Source organism: Notolepis coatsorum (genome assembly GCF_963971535.1).
Source record: "Notolepis coatsorum genome assembly, chromosome: 11".
Classification (NCBI taxonomy): domain Eukaryota; kingdom Metazoa; phylum Chordata; class Actinopteri; order Aulopiformes; family Paralepididae; genus Notolepis; species Notolepis coatsorum.
Window position 1 is genome coordinate 63,176,589 of NC_140175.1, and position 21,127 is coordinate 63,197,715.

Consider the following 21,127-nt stretch of genomic DNA (forward strand, 5'->3'; position numbering starts at 1 on the left):
CTACAGCAGACTTCATATGACAAGTTAGTTTTCCATTGGATACCAATTTCATGACTATGACTACTAGAGCAGGAAATACACACATTTTGTCATGGAGTCACCAATATCGGTAGGCTTGTTTTTTGCTGTCATGAATGTGCACAGCATATTTGATACACAAATTCTAAAATTGGTAGTTTGGCCTGAAGGTGGCACTAGAAGAAAGGTCATGGGGTCAACAACGTCAAGAGAGTTTTTCCTCTCTGGGTCATGGATGTGCACTATACATTTTCTTTTTGATCATTTCTTTTTTATTTTACATTTTCAACAACAACATCAACTGTAACAATACATTACAAATTTGAAAAGATTTCAATGAGAGCTATTTGAGTTATCGTGTTCACATGAAGGATCTGCTGCGACGGTCAGGGTGAATCCATAACATCCCGACACCGTCGTTTGGGGACATAATAAAAACCAAAGCAAGGAAACAATAGCCTAATGCAAACTACAGTACTTAGGAAGCTATTTCTGCCTCATGATTGTGCGCCATGTGTGCTCCATGGCAGACCACAATGGTCATGAGTAGAATGACTCACTAAAACGAAAGACAACATCACCCCAGTTTTAGCTTCCCTTCACTGGCTCCCAGTCCAGTACAGGATCCATTCTACAGTCTTATTCTTTCAAAGCCCTCAAGGGCCTGGCTCCCACTTATTTAATGGATCTCCTCTCCCCCCACGTTGCTCTTAGATCGCATAGGTCCTCCAGTCACTCTCTTCTGGTGGTCCCTCCAAGGGCAACCGTGCCTTTGCAGTTGTTGCCCCAAAGCTGTGTCTCTGTCTGCCTTTAAATCCAGGTTAAAAACCTACCTGTTTACCCAGGCCTTTTAGCTTTTAAACTGAGCTTTTTTTGGTCTTGATAGTCTGTTCTCACACCTACCCTGTTTTATGTTGTGTATTTTTCGATGCCTTATTTTTTAATCTTACTTGTCGTTATATTTGTCGTATTTGTATTGCAGTAATCTGTTTTACTGTGTTTTATTATAGTGCAATTTATACAGTATGTACAGCACTTTGGTGCAACTACAGATGTTTTAAATGTGCTTTTGAAATAAAACTAAACAAAAAAAACATGTTGCCTCATTATTGTGGATTTGCTGACAAAGATCAAAGGATCTGCCAACAAAAGCTCAAATGACCATTGCCAGAATAGTCAGCCTTGTGAAGGCCAAGGTACAAAAGTACTTTCCATGAAGAACAGCCACTGTTGGTCACTGCAATTCTTCACTTACAGTAACTCTTAACTGCTGCTCACTGGGAAGCTTCAAAACCAGAACAAATAGAAAATCGTTTTTTTTAACAGTAATGAAACAAAGGATAACAAAATATATGTTTTTATACCAACATTTATTGGAATACATAGCACAATGTAGTCATATTGTATGACTTGTTATGAATGTGTTGGATTAGCAGAGTTATTCAGCTTCTTTTCCCTGTGAATGATAACAACGATATTTAGACTATATCCAATATAATGTTTGAACTAATATCACACTTAAAATTCACTGCATTAATGTTAAAATATTTGCATTTACCTTGCCAGCCTCGCGGCTCTTGACTCTCAGCTTGTTGACCTGGGACTCAGCAACATCAGCACGTTCCTCAGCCTCCTCCAGCTCATGCTGAACCTTCCTGGACTTGGACAGGTGAGTATTTGCCTGCTCTTCCTGTGAAATATTCATATATCATATTACTTATGATTGCTACAGTAAGAGTAGAATGAAAATAGAAGAAAAGAAGTAGATACAGAATTTCTTCTTAATAAAAAACTCACCGCTTCCTCAGCCTGCCTCTTGTAAGACTTCACCTTGAGCTGCAGCTTGTCGACCAGATCCTGCAGCCTGGCAATATTCTTCTTGTCCTCCTCAGTCTAATTGAAGCATGAAAACACCAATTCAAACGAATCAACAACATTATTCTCCTTCAGCCAGAAGGAACACTGCTGTTCACAACTTGTCATGAATGTGAACATGACATACCTGGTAGGTGAGTTCCTTCACTCTCCTCTCATACTTGCGGACACCTTTAATAGCATCTGCTCCACGTCTCTGCTCAGCATCAACCTCTCCTTCCAGCTCACGCACCTATATCATTTAATCAGACATTACAGGGTTACCATGGGGTATTATTATTAAAATATATTGGATTAGGAGGTTACTTCTATGTTACAATAACTTCGCTTTTGGGAAAATGGCTGGGCTGCAAAGAAAACAGTACGTGATAGTAATCAGTTCCCCCCAACAATTCTTATGGAATGACTTCTAGCAAAGTCCTTCTTACCTTTCTGCCATTATGGCTGTGAAATAAGTATTATATTCTATTCAAAGTGGTCTTAAAATACTTGTTGAAACATGCAGGAACCCTGTATTAAGAATACACTGGTCCAGGCGGCTGGGTGGCGCAGCGGACAAGGCGCTCGTCACCAACGCAAGAGACACTGGTATCGAATCCAGCTGTCAGCGTTGCTTCCGGCTTGGCCGGCCGTCATACTGGCTCAATTGGCAGAGTCGGCGGGAGGGAAGCCGGTGGGTGGGTCTGGGTTGTTGTGGATAGCGACTCCTACAGTTCGGTCGGGGCGCCTGCACAGCGAGGGAAGGATCTAAGAGAGGTAGTGTGACCTTCCCCACATTACACTCTCCCAGTGAGAGTCCGCGCTGCCAGGTGAAAAGAAGTGGTGGGCTCGGTACACATGTGTCGGAGGAAGCATGTGATAGTCTCCGCCCTCCCAGACCGACGGTAGGGGGTAGAGTGCGCAACGACCAGGAAGGGGATTGGGAATTGGCATAACGACTAACATTGGGAGGGGAGAAAAACGGAAAAAGATAATTAAAAAAAAAATTAAAAAGAATACACTGGTCCTAAATGGTCCTAATATATATATATATATATATATATATATATATATTGACATATGGCTATTATTTTCTCTTACCCTGGATTCCAGTTTCTGGAGCTGCTTCTTGCCCCCCTTCATGGCCAGATTCTCAGCCTCATCCAGGCGGTGCTGCAGGTCCTTGACTGTGACTTCCAGGTTCTTCTTCATCCTCTCCAGGTGAGAGCTGGTGTCCTGCTCCTTCTTCAGCTCCTCAGCCATCATGGCAGCCTAGAAGAGACATGATTTGTATTCACTAGAAATGTCATGAGAAAATGTCACATTGTTGTCTGAAATGACATGAAGAAACCAAATCATCAGTGATGGCCTTCTTGACTATAACGAAACAAGCTAATGAAATGTAAAGCCACATCAGTGATGGCCTTCTTGGCCATGAAGAAACTATCATATGAAATGTAAACCTACATCAGTGATGGCCTTCTTGGCCTTCTCCTCTGCATTCCTGGCTTCCTGAACACTGTCATCTACTTCACCCTGGACTTGGACCAGGTCAGTCTCAAGCTTCTTCTTGCTGTTCAAAAGGCTTGTGTTCTAAAATAAATAAATACAGATGACTAATATGATGCACACATAATCCAAATTAATTAATTAATAAAAAGAATAGTGATGACATAATTGTATTTGTTTACCTGAGAGTGCAGCAGTCCAACACGCTCACAGGCGTCCACCAGTTCCTGCTCAGCCACTTTGCGGCCTCTCTCTGCCTGCTCCAGACAAGCTCTCAACTCCTCGATCTCAGCCAACATGAGTCCATTTCTACGGTCAACCATGGCAGCCTGCTCCTTCAGGTCTTCCTGTGCTCTGAGAGCATCATCAAGGTGCAGTTGGGCATCCTAATGTTAAAAGATGGTGACATATAAATGACAATTTGGCTATACAACACTAAAGATGGCAGCTTTCATGCTTTAATGGTCCAGACAGCCATTTATTTGGAGTGCCTCTTTTATACATCATGTCAGGCAAGTGTCATAATTTTACCTTGTTAACCTAGTTAATTAGTGAGTGGGAGTTGTGTAAACTGGACTGGTGTTTTAATATTGCAATAGCACTGGAAGGCACATGCACAACAGCTGTACTTAAAAATATGATCCTCTGCATGTTGTATTTAATCAGTAATCCTAAATATGAAAGGCAAATGTTGATATACTGTATATGACAGACCTCTAAATACAAGTAAATACAAAGATTCAGTACCTTGAACTGTCCCTGAACATTCCTCAGTGACTTCTGGGCCTCAGCCGCCTGGCGGTTGGCATGACTCAGCTGGATCTCCATCTCATTCAGGTCTCCCTCCATCTTCTTCTTGATTCTCAGGGCATCATTCCTGCTCCTGACCTCAGAGTCCAGAGTGCTCTGCATGGAGTCAATCACCCTCTGGCTGTTCCTCTTGATCTGCTCCATCTCCTCATCCTTCTCTGCCAGCTTCCTGTCAACCTCACCCTTAATCTGGTTGAGCTCCAGTTGCACACGCAAAATCTTAGACTCTTCATGTTCCAAAGTTCCCTAGAAATGTGTACAGAATATAGTCCTGGTTGACTTTTGAAGGCAATGTCCATTCTTTGATCATTTGTAAAACTTTAATTCAACCAAAATCACATTGGAATCATGAGGTTGAGCTCTCCAGGAGAACCTTTACCTCAGCTTCCTCAAGGGCCATCTGGATATCTGATTTCTCAGTTTCCACTGTCTTCTTGGCCTTCTCCAGCTCATGGATGCTCTTTCCAGACTCACCAATCTGTTCAGTCAGGTCTGAGACCTCCTCTGTAGATACCACAAAACAATGACGAGAAACACAACATTGTAGCTTTCATAGCAAGTGTATTCCTCTGGGTTTGTCATCATATTCATTCAAATAGGGGCCTCCCCCTCTCCCCCTAAAAACCCTCTTGGTCCATCAGATCTACCACAGCCTGCCTTCTCTCCAACCCCAAGTTCAACCTCAACTGGACAGAGCTTTGTCCAGTGACCCAATCAGACATCCACGTGTAAATTAATGCGTAGCCCAGCCATCAAAAACCAAGGAAACTATTAAAGAAAGAAGGGTCATTACGTCACTGTGTAGTGCGTGAACGCAAATTGGTGCCAAGTGTGAAAACTTTTAGTTTGACCAACATTGAGTTGAATGAGGTTGTTTATGACCTGTCATTTAAACAGGTTATTACCTCGGATGTCAGAATCATCTGCAATCTGCTGCATTGTTAACTAGCTAACGTTTGATATATTGGTTGATGTATATTTCTTCACATATCTTGTATATTTAAACAAAAGTCTGGCACCAAGCAGAGCATAGAGCGCTGGTATTCTGACATAATGACCCATCCTTCTTTTATAGTTTCCTTGCCACAACCAAGGAATACGAATGGAGACATGCTTTTATTGTCTGTTTGATTACATGTAAATGAGCTCTTGATACAAAAGGACTACAAGAGGTAACAGGTGAGTTTTTAAACTGTATTTGCGGTATTTTGTGGCTGTAAAATGTTTATTTATGTTGATAATGTTGTAAACACTGGACTAAAACAAATCTATATTCCAATATTACAGTGGGTTAAGAAAATTCCAAATAATATATTCCATCTATACCCCACATTGATGTGGTCAAAACATCACTCACGCTGCAGGTTCTTGTTCTCGCGCTTCAGGGTCTCCAGCTGATCCAGGGCCTCCTCATAGGAGTTCTTCAACTTGAACAGCTCAGTGCTGAGAGAACGAGCCTCTTTCTGAGCTCCTTCCAGCTCTGCCTGGCCCTCCTCGAACTTCTGCTTCCACTCTGCCAGGACCTGAAAAGTAATTTTAAGAAATGTAACCTAGTCTTTGGAGGCTAACATTGACATTTCCTTAGTTAAGGTAATTATTATCAATGTACCTTGTCAAAGTTCCTCTGCTTCTTGTCAAGGTTGGCAGCCAGACCATTGGCCTTCTCCACATCAATCATGAGGTCCTCCACCTCACCCTGGAGTCTCTGTTTGGTCTTCTCCAGAGAGGCACACTTGGAGTTCACAGCCTCAATCTGCTCCTCAGCCTCCTGAAGGCGTGCTGCCAGCTTTTTCCTGGTGAACAGTTGTTAAATTAAATCATGTCATGTAACATAAAAAAAACAATTATTGTTAAGATGGGCAGAAGAAAATAACCATATTGACTTACTTTGCCTCCTCAAGCTCCTCTGTGCGCTGGATAGCATCAGTTTCATACTTGGCCCTCCACTGGGCTACCTCACTGTTGGCCTTAGACATTCCACGCTGCAGCTCAGCCTTGGCCTCCTGCTCCTCCTCAAACTGCTCCCTCAGAAGGTCACAATCATGGCGGGCTGATTGAACACCATGGGCAAGGGCATTCTTAGCCTATACAAATCAGAAGAGTTGAATAAAGGATAACAATAATTTGAAAATCAAGTCTACAGTGTTTTTTTTCTTTTTTAAATATTCCTCACCTTAACCTCCTCCTCAACCTGCCGCTTTAGCTCCTCAGTCTGCTGAGTGAAGGCCTGCTTTCCTCTGGTCAACTGGGAGACAAAAGATTCTTTCTCCTCCAGCTGACGACCAAACTCACCTGGTTTTGGGATTAGATAGATTTTAGATCAATTTGGGACGATGTATATGTATAACTGCAAGCGGCCATGAGTGGGGCCCAAGCCCATGGACAAATCATGTCACAGTGAGAATATAAATGAATGTCACAGTTCAGAAAAGTTGTACATCTCAAAAATAGAGAAAAAAAAATAGAAGACTTGCCATTCTCAGTCTGGAGTCTTGCTCTCTGACCGCTCATATCATTTAACTGTCGCACATTCTCATCGTTCTTGGCCTTCAGTTCACTAAGTTGGTCTTCAAGGCTGCGGCACATCTTCTCAAGATTTCCCTGTTAATTCATATTGGAAAGGTTGAGTATTTTTTCATACAAATATTTTCTATTTGTGATTTCATGGCAACTTAATAAATAAGTGTACCTTGGACTTAGCAACACCTTCCATGTTGCTGGAGAGGTCATCAATCTCCATCTTGTATTCACTCTTCTCCTTCTCCAGCTTCTGCTTGACACGCTGGAGGTTGTCGATCTGCTCTCCCAGCTCTGCAACACTGTCAGCCTGCTTCTTGCGGAGAGCAGCAGCGGTGGCTTCATGCTGCAGGGTGGACTCCTCAAGGTCACGACGCATCTTCTGGAACTCAGCCTCACGCTTCTTGTTCATCTCAATCTGAACAGAAGTGGCTCCACCAGCCTCCTCAAGCCTCTCACTGATCTCCTCCAGTTCCCTGGAGAGGTCAGCTCTCTGCTTCTCAACCTTGGCACGAGCAGCACGTTCAGCCTCAATCTCTTCCTCCAGCTCCTCAATACGAGCCTTTAAAAATAATGTTCATGTGCAACGTTAGTCTGAAACATTTAATTCACATTTGCATTAGTAGTAGTAGTTACAGTAGTTCAAGGAATAATAATCAGAATTGAGTGTGTAGCCAAGCTGTTGTACAAAGTTAATATAAAACATTACACACTTGGAGCTCCTTGATCTTCTTCTGAAGCTGAGCACCCAGGGACTGCTCATCCTCAATCTTGCTAAGCAGCTGGGAAGTTTCAAAGTCCTTCCTGTAAGAGTCATAAAGGAACAGCATAGTGTCATTTCAGAGTGGTTTCACCACATCCTTTAACGCATGACACATTCTGTCATGGATGAAAGAAAATGTACAGGTGAAACCCAATCTACATTACTTTTTGATTTTCTCATCGGACTGCTGCTTGTCATTCTCCAGATCCATGATGGATTCTTGAGCCAGTTTCAGGTCACCTTCAAGCTTCCTCTTGGCTCTCTCAAGGTCCATGCGGAGCTTCTTCTCTTGCTCAAGAGAACCTTCAACCTACACATTTAACAAAAAAAATTGTCAATGATTTCAATTAAAAATTTTCAGCAACAATTCAATCTCACTCATAACTCACATCGTCCACTTGCTGCTCAAGCTTGGTCTTGGCCTTGGTCAGAGTGTTGACTTTGTCTTCCTCTGCCTGCAGGTCATCAAGAGTCTGCTGATGTGCCTCTTGGAGGGCTTTCTTCTCCTTTGTCAGCTTAGCAACGCTCTCATCCTGAGCGGCCATCTCCTCAGTCAGGTTCTTCACCTGAATAAGGAAAACGAATCATCATAAATTAATGATTGTCCTGTTATTGTTTGATATGTTAGCCAGAAAGAATATGTATGAACCTTGTTCTCAGTGGCATGTTTTTCCTTCTCCACTTTGGCCAAGGTGAGCTCCAGGTCATCAATGTCCTTCTTGAGCTCAGAGCATTCATCCTCCAGTTTCCTCTTCTTGGCAGTCAGTTCACCATTCATTTCCTCCTCATCTTCCAGTCTCTCAGCTGTCTCTTTGACTTTTGCCTCAAGCTGGATCTTACTCTTGATAAGTCCTTCACATCTCTCCTCAGCATCTGACAGATTATCTGTTTCCTAGTTGACAAAAATAGAGAAAAAGGGCAAATGTGTCAACATTCATATCACAAAATGTATGCAATGTGAGCAAGGTTTCTATACAGTTGACGTCTACTTACAGATGCCGCTAGCAGAGACAGATCATTCTTCTCTTGGAGAAGAGACACCATCTTCTCTTCCAGCTCCTTCTTCTTAGCCAGAGCAGTGGCCAGGTCGGTCTTCATCTTCTCATAGTTCTCCTTCATGTTAGCCAGCTCCTTCTCAGTCTCAGCACTCTTCAGAAGAGGTTTGACCTTAAAGTACAACTTCATCCATGGCCAGTGTTTGACATTCACGAAAGAGCGTATGTTGTACTGGATGGCGAAAATTGATTCCCTATGGAGAAAGAGTTGTTAACAAAATTATTTTAGGATTGTACTTAAAGGAACACTCCAACACCTTCAGAAATGCACTCGTTTACCATCTTCCCCAGAGTCAGACAAGATAATCAGTTTAATCTCTTCTGTCCAGTAGCCTCAGAGAGATCCAGGTGCATGCTAGCCTAGCTTAGCATAAAGACTGGAAGCAATAGGGAGCAGCTAGCCTAGCTTAGCCTTCATCAAAAGTGAAGAAATACAATGTACAACACTCACAGATATGACATTGATATCAATCTTCTTGTCCGACTCTGTGGAAGATGCCAAATAAGGGTATTTTCCAAAATGTTAGAATGTTTCTTTAAAATAATCATCTATTACAATTGGCGGTTTTCAACATGCCTTCTCTCCATCATCTTCACAAACTCCTTTCTCATGACGTAACCACGGGAAAGAGCCTGAGTCATAGTGACCAGGATAGCCAGCTTATCATCTCTCATCTCCTCAAGGACACCCAGCAGACCAGCTTTGAAGAACACCTGATTATGAGATGATAAATATGCCATTACAATCACAAGACTTTTAAACCATGATGTCAAATTAAGTTTGATGTTTTTCTTGTGCATACACAAGGTGTTCTACAATTTCAATGGATGACTAAGGACCACCAACAATAAGCAGGTCACCTCTGTTGAGTTCATAATATTTTTTTTAACATACACCTCAAAGGGCATCATCTTACTGATACCATGGTCATATGCAAAACATTAATCATAAAGAAGGTTCATTCATATGTTCAAGCTTCATGCATTAAAAATTAAAAGGTGTTTGTCAGTAACCCATAGCTTAGTTTCTGGTGACAAAAGTGTACTTGACGTACAACTGAAAATGGAGTAACATCCCAGGACATCATTACAATGACATTAATATGCAGTACAAAAGTTACTATACTTCATCAAATAGGATGAACCTTAGCAGTGTTGTGAAACTCCATATTGACAGTTACTCACAATGAAGTGCAATGTGATTATATTATATTACTTGCTGTATGTTCAGTAGCAACACATTGCAGTAATGCATGCTAATGTAAAGTGTGATATCAAACCAAAAGTATTATTTACAAATAACATCCCCTCAAATATTGAAGATCTCAATTTGAGATATGTCTGAAAATATGTGGTTGTAATAATCTATTTAGATAGCAGAATTGTGTGCAACAAAATTACAATATTATAATTTTAATCCCAATATATGATAAATGATAACCCTAACCCTAACATAACGTACATTATACCTGTTATGTCTTATACTTATTACTTGTATTATTGCACAATCGCTGCAGGCATGACCTCCCGCATTTCACTGTATGCTTGTATGCTGTGACAAATAAAACTCTTGACTTGACTTGACTTAACCGTTGATCTAACCCTTATTCAAATCTAACTTTATACCCTAACCATAACCGTTAATCGAATCTTAGAACTTTAACATAAGTGGAACATGTGGTGGTATTGTAGTGGTGAATGCACTTGTCTTGTCTCTACCTGCAGAGACTGCTGGTTCAAGCCCTGGTTGTGGACATTTTATTTTTATATTTTTTTATATATATATATTTTTTTAAATGTTCTTTACCTTGGTGTGTCCAAACTTGTACTCATCTTGATTCACATCAATTGACCCAAGCAGCTTCTCAGAGGCCTTCTTGTTGTCCATGAACTGACCCTCAGGGATGACACTGGCATTCAGTACTTTGTACCTTTTGTGAAAGAGTTCATGGTCATGTTCAGCACTTTATATATATATAGTTGTGAACTTCAGAGCTTGTTGAAAGTTAATACCTCTGCTTGAAGTCAGCATAGAGGATTCTGCTGGGGAATCCCTTTCTGCAGATTCTGATACCCTCCAGTACACCATTACACCTCAGCTGGTGGATAACCAGGAAGTTCTGCATCAGACCTACAGAGTGTAGAGATGAAAAGGTCATGATTAGCATGACAATGTAATGATCCATTACTACGCTACACTAAGTCACTGAAGGACATCATAAAAACACACAGAACGTATGTTACTGTAGCTGTCAGCATACCTGGAGTCTTTGACTCATTGGGAATCAGGCAACGCACAAAGTGAGGATGGGTGCTCCTCAAGTTGGTCATCAGCTTGCCCAAATTCTCCTGTAGATACATATCAAAACCAAATCCATTATTCATGAAAAGCAAATATTTTTATTTATTATATTTTCTGTGTTATTGTTACATCTTACCCTGAACTGGGAGGACACAGTCTGCATGGAGCCACCCTTCTTCTTGCCTCCCTTGCCTCCCTTCTCTGTTGATTTGATAATACATCATCACTTTATAGATTCAACATTATCTGATTATGATCATGATCATGATTATGCCAGACATTTCTGTTAGACAATGCATGTGATTTAATTGATAGCACTGAGGAGACATTTTGTTTGAAAAAGAGGATATTTGAAAGTTGAGGGAAAACAAAGCACTTAAATCAATAACAAAATGTAAATAACACTTAAAGTACATTTTATTCATTGATATTGTACCTTCAACAACAACGGGATACAGTACAGGCATCAGTTTAACTGAAGACTTCTGGTAAAGCTGGATCACGGAATCGTTCAGTGGATCCTTGTTCTTGTCCAACCATCCACCGATGTTATAATTCACAGTTCCAGCGTAGTGCACCAGGGAGAAGTGGGCCTCAGCTTTGCCTTTGGCAGGCTTGGGCTTCTCAAATGCTTTGCTCTTGCCAAGATGCTGGTCATACAGCTTGTTCTTGAAGGTAGTGTCATCAGCCTTGGGGAACATGCACTCCTCTTCCAGGATGGAGAAGATGCCCATGGGCTTTATAAAAGTGGAAAAGAGAGTCACCATAGAGACACTGTTGTGGCAAATTAAGAATCATTGTATTAATTAAGTCACAACATAATGCTGTACCTTCTCAATGAGCTCAATGCAGGCAGCCAAGTCCATGCCGAAGTCAATGAACTCCCAGATAATACCCTCCTTCTTGTACTCCTCTTGCTCCAGAACAAACATGTGGTGGTTGAAGAACTGTTGCAGTTTCTCATTGGTGAAGTTGATGCACAGCTGTTCCAAGGTGTTGAACTGTCAGTGGAAAAAGCATTAGCCTTATCTCCAACATTTCTTAAAAAAGTCTTATCATAAAATGACACAGCCATTTATTTTTTATCATTAATGAATGCATACATACATCAAATATCTCAAAACCAGCAATGTCCAGCACACCAATGAAGAACTGCCTTGGCATCTTGGTGTCCAGCATCTGGTTGATACGGATGACCATCCACAAGAACATCCTCTCATAGATGGACTTGGCCAGGGCACTCACAGAGTTATGGACCTGAAGAAAGTGGTGATTTGCATGAATTATTGTAAGCATAGCCAGATTTCTGCAGCTTTTTTTTAATGCCCTCCAGAAAGCTCTTATAAACCTCAAACTGGTCTTAAATGTGAATAAAACTAAATGCATGGTCTTCTCAAGATCCAAAAACATAGACTACGATAACCTACATATTTCAACTGTAAATGGTTCAAATATAGAAAGGGTCACAGAATACAAATATCCTATCTAGCAAATTGTGACAAAAGATTGTCTTTCTGTATAGAAACAAAGCCAACTTCCCCTTGTTCTGTAGATTTTTCTTTTCTGTTTTTAAAGATTATGTTTTTGGTAGATTTTTATTGGCTTTATTGGACAAGTCCGGCAGAGAGGAACAAAGGTCGCCGGGTCAGGGAGTCGAACCCGGGACGGCCGTGTTGCACCACAGTGCGTTACATGGTGCGCCACCCTGGCACCCAAAAAAAGGATTATTGATTCAACTTTCTGGACTACTGTATGTAATTTACAGACACGCTGCTGTCACCACACTCAGCCACTTAGACTCTGTATACCACTCTGCCCTGAGGTTTATTACCAATGATGGCTACAACAGTCACCACTGTATTTTGTACGTGTATAATAAGGTTGGTTGGTCTTCACTAACTGACAGATGTGATAATCATTGGTATCTGTACATTTATAAAGCTCTGCTCTTTTTTTTTCTTCTAAGATTTATTTTTTGGCGTTTATCGCTTTTTTTCTACTGGGCAGTCCAGTAGAGAGAGAGAGAGGAGGAACGGGAGACAGAGTGGGGGGGAAGACGTGGGGGGGAAGACATTCGGCAAATAACGACTGGTTCGGGAATCGAACCCGGGTCGGCCATGCCGCGACTCAGCGCGTTATGTGGTTCGCCACTGGGGCGCCCAAAGCTCTGCTCTTTAATCTACCATCCTATATCTCATCTATGTTGCACTGGAATACTGGTCCAAACAGAACCCGCTCAGACTGAACATGGAAAGCTTTGAGGATTTGTATTGATGCAGTGGCATCATGGAATTGGTTGCCACTTGACCTAAAATGTAGTTCTCTTGAATGTTTTAGATGTCTGATCCACTGTAAAAACCTGTAGTTGTTTAGCTTGATTTTGTTATTATTGCACAATACTGTTACTACTGTATTGTATGTAAACATTTTGAACTGTTTATTATTATTATTTTTGTGTATGTAGATGCCAACATGTAAACTCCAAATGGTCCCCTTCAATTGACTAAAACAGAAAGTGGGTTTATCAAAGCAGCAGGTAAACAGTAATTTATGAAGTAACATACTGATGTTAGTGGATCAATCTCAAGAGAATATGACACAGTTTAAGGCTGTCCAACAAATAAACATTTAGGGGAATTTCACACCTAAGTTTGTATGAAATGGTCAGAATCAAAAGGTTTGGTTATGGTCCACATTGTCAACTGATGAATGAACCAAACTTTCTAAACAAAGCCATGTGATCACGCAGGTCAGCCTTTTAATTGACACAATTTTGTATAGGTGCTATAGATAAGATTTGTATGTAGAGTAAAAGTCATTAAAATAATTATAATACAGCGTTTAGAAAGGTGCGGAAAGGTGAATTTTTTTGTTGATTGGCAGTTCCAAAATTAACGTTATTGTTTACATGTTGCATGCATGTATCTCCTCCCTACTTCCCATTTCCCCACGTGGAATGCATCTGATTGGATAAATAACATGCTGGTGCTCTAGTAGTGCAACATCTAGTGCCTGAATGTTATCTATAGCAGTGGTTCTCAACTGGTCTAGCCTCGCAACCCAAATTCTTTAACCACTATGATTTATTTCAAAAGATTTTTTTTGGAGTAATACACAATCTGTCATGCACTGTTAAAAACATGAAATAAACACTAAAAAGTGCAACTATTGGGCTAAAAACCCAATGAAATAAAATAATAATAATAATAAATAATTATGCTTCTTAGCAGACTTCTTAGCTTAACATAACAGACCTACAGTAAGTTTGGGGGAACTAATGGGATAATTGGGGTTGCAACAAAAGTGCAACTAGGGATAAAAACACAATCAAATAATAATAATAATAATAATAATAATAATAATAATAATAATAATAATAATAATAATAATAATAATAATAATAATATTAAATAATATATGCTTCTTAGCAGACTTCTTAGCTTAACATCCCAGGGAACTAATGGGATAACTGGGGATGTTGTTTGCTCCTGACAAGAGTCTCAAAGTCTGGGGTGATGGTAGACAAAGCAACTCTGAGGTCATGCTCAATGTCCAATCTGTTTCTCTGCATTGTCTTATTTTTTTACACATACATCCGCAACCCACTCACAATGGCCCTGCGACCCACTTTTGGGTCGCGACCCACCAGTTGAGAAACACTGATCTATAGCACCTTTAAATCTATACCCGCCAACATTAGGCTGTGAAAAAAGGACAAACTAGTGTATGCTATGAAGGAGATTAGACTGTCTCCAAATCTAACCAGGCAATCCAAATCCCCTGTACAAAGGCTGATTTCACTTTCACCTTCACCTTTGTGTGGTAAATGGGAGAAATGGCCAAAAAGGGAACACAGCAGTTTATTTTTTACACCCTATTTATTTATTTATTTATTTATTTATTATACCTTTATGTGTTGCTTACCTATAAGAGCAACCTATTGATTATGATCTGTGAGTGAGATTCATGGAAGAGAGAAGAATGTACTATATTACTAACCTGATTCACAGTCTGTCCCTTGGTGACATACTCGTTTCCAACCTTCACTTTGGGGTAGCACAGAGCCTTCAGCATGTCAGCAGAGTTCAGGCCCAAAAGGTAGGCGATTTTGTCAGCTTCTGCAAAAGTTACATAAAATAAATGTCGATCAATGTAGGAAATACAACTTAGCATAATAGAAAATACATATTTTACTTATTTTAAATAATTTCATGCCAAAGTTAATACTGACCCTCATTGCCATCAGGCTCAGCCTGCTCCTCACGCTGCTTCTGCTTAAACTTCATGTTGCCATGGTGAAGCACAGCACCAGTCAGCTTCCAGATATAATTCTTCTCCTCACCAGTGAAGCCCAGAATGTCAATAGCATCCTGTATGCAAAAGGTTGTTGAAATGAATTAAGAATACTATAGAAAATACATTACTTAACAACTGATAGCATATAATAAATGATAGGTGATAAAAAAAAATCAGTCACATCAGTGGCATCCAGCTCCTCATTGTCATTAATGCTGGCCACAGTGATCTGACCCTGACTGCACATGGGGAAGTCATAGGGGTTGTTGGTGATGAGAGTCATTTCTGGTGTGGAAACACATAGAATCAAATACGTTAGACTGGATCGGCTTTTCTTCCTGTGATTATGGACTAAGTATGATCATTTACATTAGTTACTGTCTCATCAGTTATTCAGCTTACCAATGATTTCAGGCTTGTGGTTGGTCATCATCTGGTAGAAGATGTGGTAGCCTCTCTCATCTGGAAGCTGGAAGGTCACTCTGGACTTCTCCAGCAGGTCTATTAGGTTTGGTCATAATTTATATCTAGCCTACTAATAATGTCACTTTTTTTATTTAGTATGTGAATGTTATACTTACATGTTTCAATATCAGCACTGGACAGTTTGCCAGTTGGGAGGAAGTGGATTCTGATGAATTTACCCTTTTCAGAAGACCACAACAGTGTTATTATTTTATAACCAAGTAATGCCAAAGTAATATTTGATAGAAAATTAAATATTCAACTTACAAAGCGAGAGGAGTTGTCATTCCTGACGGTCTTTGCATTACCATAACTCTCCAGCAAGGGATTGGCTGCAATGATCTGATCCTCCAGTGAGCCCTATAATTCAAGTTTCACATTTACCTACCGCACGAATTTTAGGTGTTAATGAAACCAGGATAGCAATCTGGTTAGATGTGGTGGAGAAGATAAAGGGTAGCATATGAACTTGTAATCCCTGATGTTAATTGGAATAGTGGATGTATAGTCCAAAAGGGGGTCCTGAGGGGGGGGGGGGGGGGGGGGGGGGGGGGGGGGGGGGAGGAGGAGGGAAGGGGAAGGAAAGAGTGATGAAGAGCGAGGCAAGAGCATATGTATTGTATTGTATTGTATTGTATTGTATTGTATTGTATTGTATTGTATTTATTATTTTTATGTCTTTCAATCTACATTTATTTTGATTTAATTACTGGACTGTCATTATTGTTATTATTATGTCGGTCATTGTCCTGTGATTTATCATAGATTTCTACTATTAATGTATTGTTTGTCTAGTTGTGTGTTAAAAAAGGGAAAATAAAAAACATTTGTTAAAAAAAAGAAAAGTTTCACATTTAACATTCATATACAAAATGTCTACCCTTTGTTCATCTTTCTGTGTTTTCCGGTTGCAGAATATTTACTCAGTAATTTACCTGTATCTTTCCAGCTTCCGCTTTCTTCTCTCCACCCACAGAGATTGTGGCAAAGTACTGGATGACACGCTTGGTGTTCACAGTCTTTCCGGCACCAGATTCTCCACTGTGTATAGTTACATTGATTAATAATCGATAATTTTATTATATTGATATTTTTGAAGATCAATAGACGAGAGACTTACGTGATCAGAATAGACTGGTTCTCCCTATCTGTGAAATGTAAAGCAAAGACATATTTATTATCTTTAACCAAAACTAAACATAATAATTCATAGAATTTTTTTGACCAGCACATACCAGTAAGCATGTTCTGAAAGGCATTGTCAGAGACAGAGAAGATGTGGGGTGGGGCCTCCATACGCTTCTTGCCTCTGTAGGCATTTACAACAGACTGGTCGTACACTGGGAGCCACTTGTAGGGGTTCACAGTGGCACAGAACAGCCCAGAGTAGGTCTGAAGGTTACGAGAGAGTTTAGAGTTTAGGAACATTTACATAAGGGTCATTATTTAATATTGTACCTTTTACTCATTTGAGAATATCTTACGTAGATCATCCATGCGGCATAACGCTCTTTGAGGTTATACAACACAGTGGCTTCACTGAGATGGGTCATCATGGCCATGTCCTCAATTTTGTCGTACTTGGGAGGGTTCATAGGGGAAACATCTGCCTCCTTAACCGTCTTCTCCTGAAATAAAGAAACACAATTTCAGTTGATCTCTGACTCATCTCTAAGTCACATTGCCTTGAATTCTATATGAAACACTTCAGTTAATTTACCTCCTGAGTGTCATGCACTTTGACAGTGACTTTGCCACCGTCTTTCTTCAGGATGGTACATTTGAGGTACAGCTCCTTAACATCAGCCACGTAAGCAGCAGACTTAGCATCAAAGGGTAAGGTCTGAGCTGCAAGTCTCTCCCTCTCTGGCTTACGGAGGTACATGGCGGCATTGCCGTAAATGGCCATCTCCGCATCTGTGCTCATGGTGGCGGTTTTCTGCAGACAAATACAATAAAATTTGACTCTCGTCTGAAGTGGATGTCTTGTTCATTGTAGTCTGATCAGAGCGTATTTTGCAGTGTTTACAGTACAGTCAATACATTTTTCAGTCATGGGCCATAACAGCAAGAAAATTACAGATTACAAATTAAATAAAACATCCTTTACATTTTTGCCAAATGTCCCCCCAATACATAAATATATGTTATCCACTGTAATACATTATGTTAATATTTGCAAACTAAGCTACATCCAGAACTGGGACCATGTTACTGTTGTATGTGGAATCAAAACTAACATTATACTGAACCACCACAAATACTGTGTTATAGGATGTTCTGTAATAGGAAAAAATTTAAGTAATTCTCACCTTGTTCTAAGAACCAATCACAGAGTAAGTGTTTACTGGACAACCTACATGAGAGAACATATATTTCAAAAAGTTCTTAAATGATGAGTATTTGCTTACATACAATTATGTACATTTTACCAAAGAATTACATGCACATCGCCAGTGGGTGAAGAACTGATATTGCAGAACAAATACCATGCATCTCATTACAGAACATTGATGTAGAAGTAGAATTGATGGAGATTCACTAAGGACTTAAACTATACTAGACTATTTGATCAATAAATAGACTAAAACTGAAGGTTCTTTTATATTCATTGAACTTTGGAAGATTGAATCATCGCACACATTCTATCAAAGTAAAAACTGTGTTTACTTTCAAAAAGGAATCAATGGCAACTGCTATGCTGGACAAATATAGTAATATTTTATTTACATCTAGTTTTAAACATTAAAATGGACTTACAAAATACTTACAATTGTTCCCATCAAAGGAAATAATTCGAATGCACTCCTTGTCTTTTCAATTGTTGCTAGACAGCCGTAACAAATAGAAAAATCTGATGGGTATCACGAGGACTTTCTTTGTGGTTTTACATAAAGCAAAAATCTTTTCAACTATACTCTGAGCCACTGAACCGAAAACAGTGATATGAACCTAATTGTGCGTTTTGTGAATCGTTCCACCCCTAGTGATTACCAAGTTAATGTCAGCTTATTCATCAGTAAATCACTTTTCAACAAGCACTAAGGCATCATGCAGTGCCTTCACAATGAATGAACAGTGTCACTTACCACTAGCTGGAACAGACCTGTCAACTCCTGCAGGCTCATCACCCTCTCAACCTCCTTATATATATGCAGGTCATTCTGCTTGCCAAGCACAAACTAAATATGGGCATCTCTCAAAAAGGCTTAACGTTACATGAATGAGTGATGGGCATTTGTTTTCTTCCAGCAGCATTTACTGTTGTAGAGCTACCTCATATGCCATTGCATTTCCTTTACTTGATCATATACTTTTATCTTTTAGATGTTATTATATGTGATATGCTGCTCAATTCATGCTAGACAAATCATATCAAAACCACATAGCACATTTACAATAGAGCATACAAAGATGAGATATTATGCTATGGAATATTATAGTTCAAAACAATTGCAATTTAGATTAGATTATAATTTATTGTCATTATACAGCACAAGTACAATACAACGGAAATAAGTTTGGCATCCAACCAGAGTGCAAATGTAACAGTAAAGTGCAACAGCAATATACAATGTACAGGTGATTAGACTGGGTACAAAATATACAAATTAGTACTACTGAGTGTAGTGCTAATCAGATGTAAGTACAGAATTGTAATATAATGTACAGTGATACGTATAAAGACATTATGGTAGTAGTCATACTGGCTAGCAGTGTAACTAGTAAGAGTAGGATATGTACATATATAGATATAGTATCTACAGATAGTATGTAAAAGGATTATGTGCAGGTAAGTACAGAGAGGTGTGGATAGATAGATATGCGGTGAGAATAAATATATATGGTATATACAGCATTATTGTACATGCTATCATACAGAGCTATTGGTTATGCAAGTGTATAAGTAAGTATATAGAGGGGTATGCAGGAATATTCTATGCATATATATATTTGCGGTACATATACAAATATATACAGTTTCTCCATAAGAATGTTTTTTTAAATTAACATTCTTGAATTAATGGTGTACTACGCTAGCCTGAATCCAGCCCCCTGAATCACCCGCTTCCCTTTTTCAAAGTTCCTTTAATAATTCTAGATTTGGTTCAGACGATTCACTGCTATGTTGATTTTCTTGTGTCAGATGATGTCATCCAACTGCTCCGAGGGTGGCTCATTTGTGAAGCAACAGGCTAAAAGGCAGCACCACTTTTCTACACTTTGTAAAAGTATAGATAAATTAAATGAGACACACTTAATAATAATAACAACATCTATTTTATATAGCGCTTTTCCAGATGTTCAAAGACGCTTTACATGGGTAGAAGAAACAAAACTATGGCAAAAAAAACAGAACAAGAAATAATACATGACAAAATAAAATAAAACCGACAGAATTAGAGGTCAAAAGCAAGATAGAAAAGGTGGGTTTTGAGGGCTGATTTAAAAGATGTCAGGGTGTTTGCATCACGGATATGGCTGGGGAGGGCATTCCAGAGGGAGGGGGCGGCAGCAGCAAAGGCCCTGTCGCCCCAGGTCCGGAGCCTGGCCCTGGGAGGTGTTAGGAGGTTGGCATCAGCAGCACTTGGTTTGAAAGATATACTAATAACCTATACTCTAGCTAGCAGACAGGGTTAGATCACTCAAGCCTGTTGAATGAAAATAATATTGCCCCCCCCCCACCTTACTAAACTAGCTAGAGTTGTAAAGTTACATTAATATAATTGTAATTAATAATTGTGTATTGATTGATTGAAAACTTTATTAACAGATTGCAGAATGGGTACAGTACGGTACAGCTCAATACATACAATTGTTAAGGGGATGTAGACCAGAGAAAGACTTTCGTCTTGTTTACATCAGGGTCCCCCATTTTCAATTCATCATAACATATATGACATACACAGCTTACAGATAGACAGTACTGCTACATCTATACATTTATGACATACCAGATTTGCAAATTCAGTACTGTTTGTGATACAAAAAGAGTCTAGAAAAGAGAGTATATACATTTGACGTACAGTTTGACTTATTGTGTAGTACCTTAAAGGTTGAGTTCTTAATCTCGTTGTACTTGTATAATGACAATAAAGACTATTCTAATATTTTCTATTGTACTCTACTCTATTCTATTCAATTCTATATTATATTCTACCATGTCAGAAAATGTAACAATACCATCAAAGATCTGCACTTATCTCTCTCTGCAGCTTGGCTACTGCTAAGATACCAGACAGTAATTAGCTAGAAGCTAGCCCTCAAATGACACAATGACTAAGTTTCTTACAGGCCAAATTAATAAAGGTCCTATCAGATTCCTCAGCTCCGGAGTGTCCAATCAACCACCGCTCCGAGTCCAGATAATGACAGGTCCAACACTCTGAATCGCTTCAGTTGAATCACAGAATTATAGAATTTGGAAAAAGACAGAAGGGTGTGATTCAAGGGACTGGATCCAGGGTAGCACTATGCAGCTTTTGGAGATACATTTGAAACTCTGAAGTTGTATATCTTTGTATATCTATTGTATAT

At 39.6% G+C, this 21,127-nt stretch overlaps 1 protein-coding gene across 1 annotated transcript; it reads right to left on the reverse strand.

Moving 5' to 3' along the window:
- Positions 1 to 1,369: 1,369 nt before the first annotated feature.
- Positions 1,370 to 18,704, reverse strand: LOC311236367 (myosin heavy chain, fast skeletal muscle-like). The gene is made up of 41 exons (XM_084324023.1): positions 18,679 to 18,704; positions 17,902 to 17,945; positions 17,310 to 17,528; positions 17,074 to 17,217; positions 16,825 to 16,981; positions 16,710 to 16,737; positions 16,525 to 16,630; positions 15,857 to 15,949; positions 15,706 to 15,769; positions 15,527 to 15,625; positions 15,306 to 15,409; positions 15,060 to 15,198; positions 14,828 to 14,946; positions 11,936 to 12,085; positions 11,659 to 11,829; positions 11,265 to 11,565; positions 10,965 to 11,029; positions 10,788 to 10,875; positions 10,540 to 10,657; positions 10,334 to 10,457; positions 9,104 to 9,240; positions 8,465 to 8,720; positions 8,121 to 8,363; positions 7,861 to 8,037; positions 7,636 to 7,781; positions 7,422 to 7,512; positions 6,881 to 7,270; positions 6,666 to 6,792; positions 6,365 to 6,483; positions 6,079 to 6,275; positions 5,801 to 5,984; positions 5,549 to 5,714; positions 4,571 to 4,695; positions 4,129 to 4,437; positions 3,564 to 3,767; positions 3,340 to 3,465; positions 2,974 to 3,144; positions 2,021 to 2,125; positions 1,816 to 1,911; positions 1,577 to 1,708; positions 1,370 to 1,474 (listed from the first exon to the last, which is right to left on the reverse strand). The coding sequence occupies exons 3-41, from the start codon at positions 17,514 to 17,516 to the stop codon at positions 1,457 to 1,459; spliced, it is 5,796 nt and encodes a 1,931-aa protein (XP_084180149.1). The 5' UTR covers positions 17,517 to 17,528; positions 17,902 to 17,945; positions 18,679 to 18,704; the 3' UTR covers positions 1,370 to 1,456.
- Between the last annotated feature and the right edge of the window lie 2,423 nt (positions 18,705 to 21,127).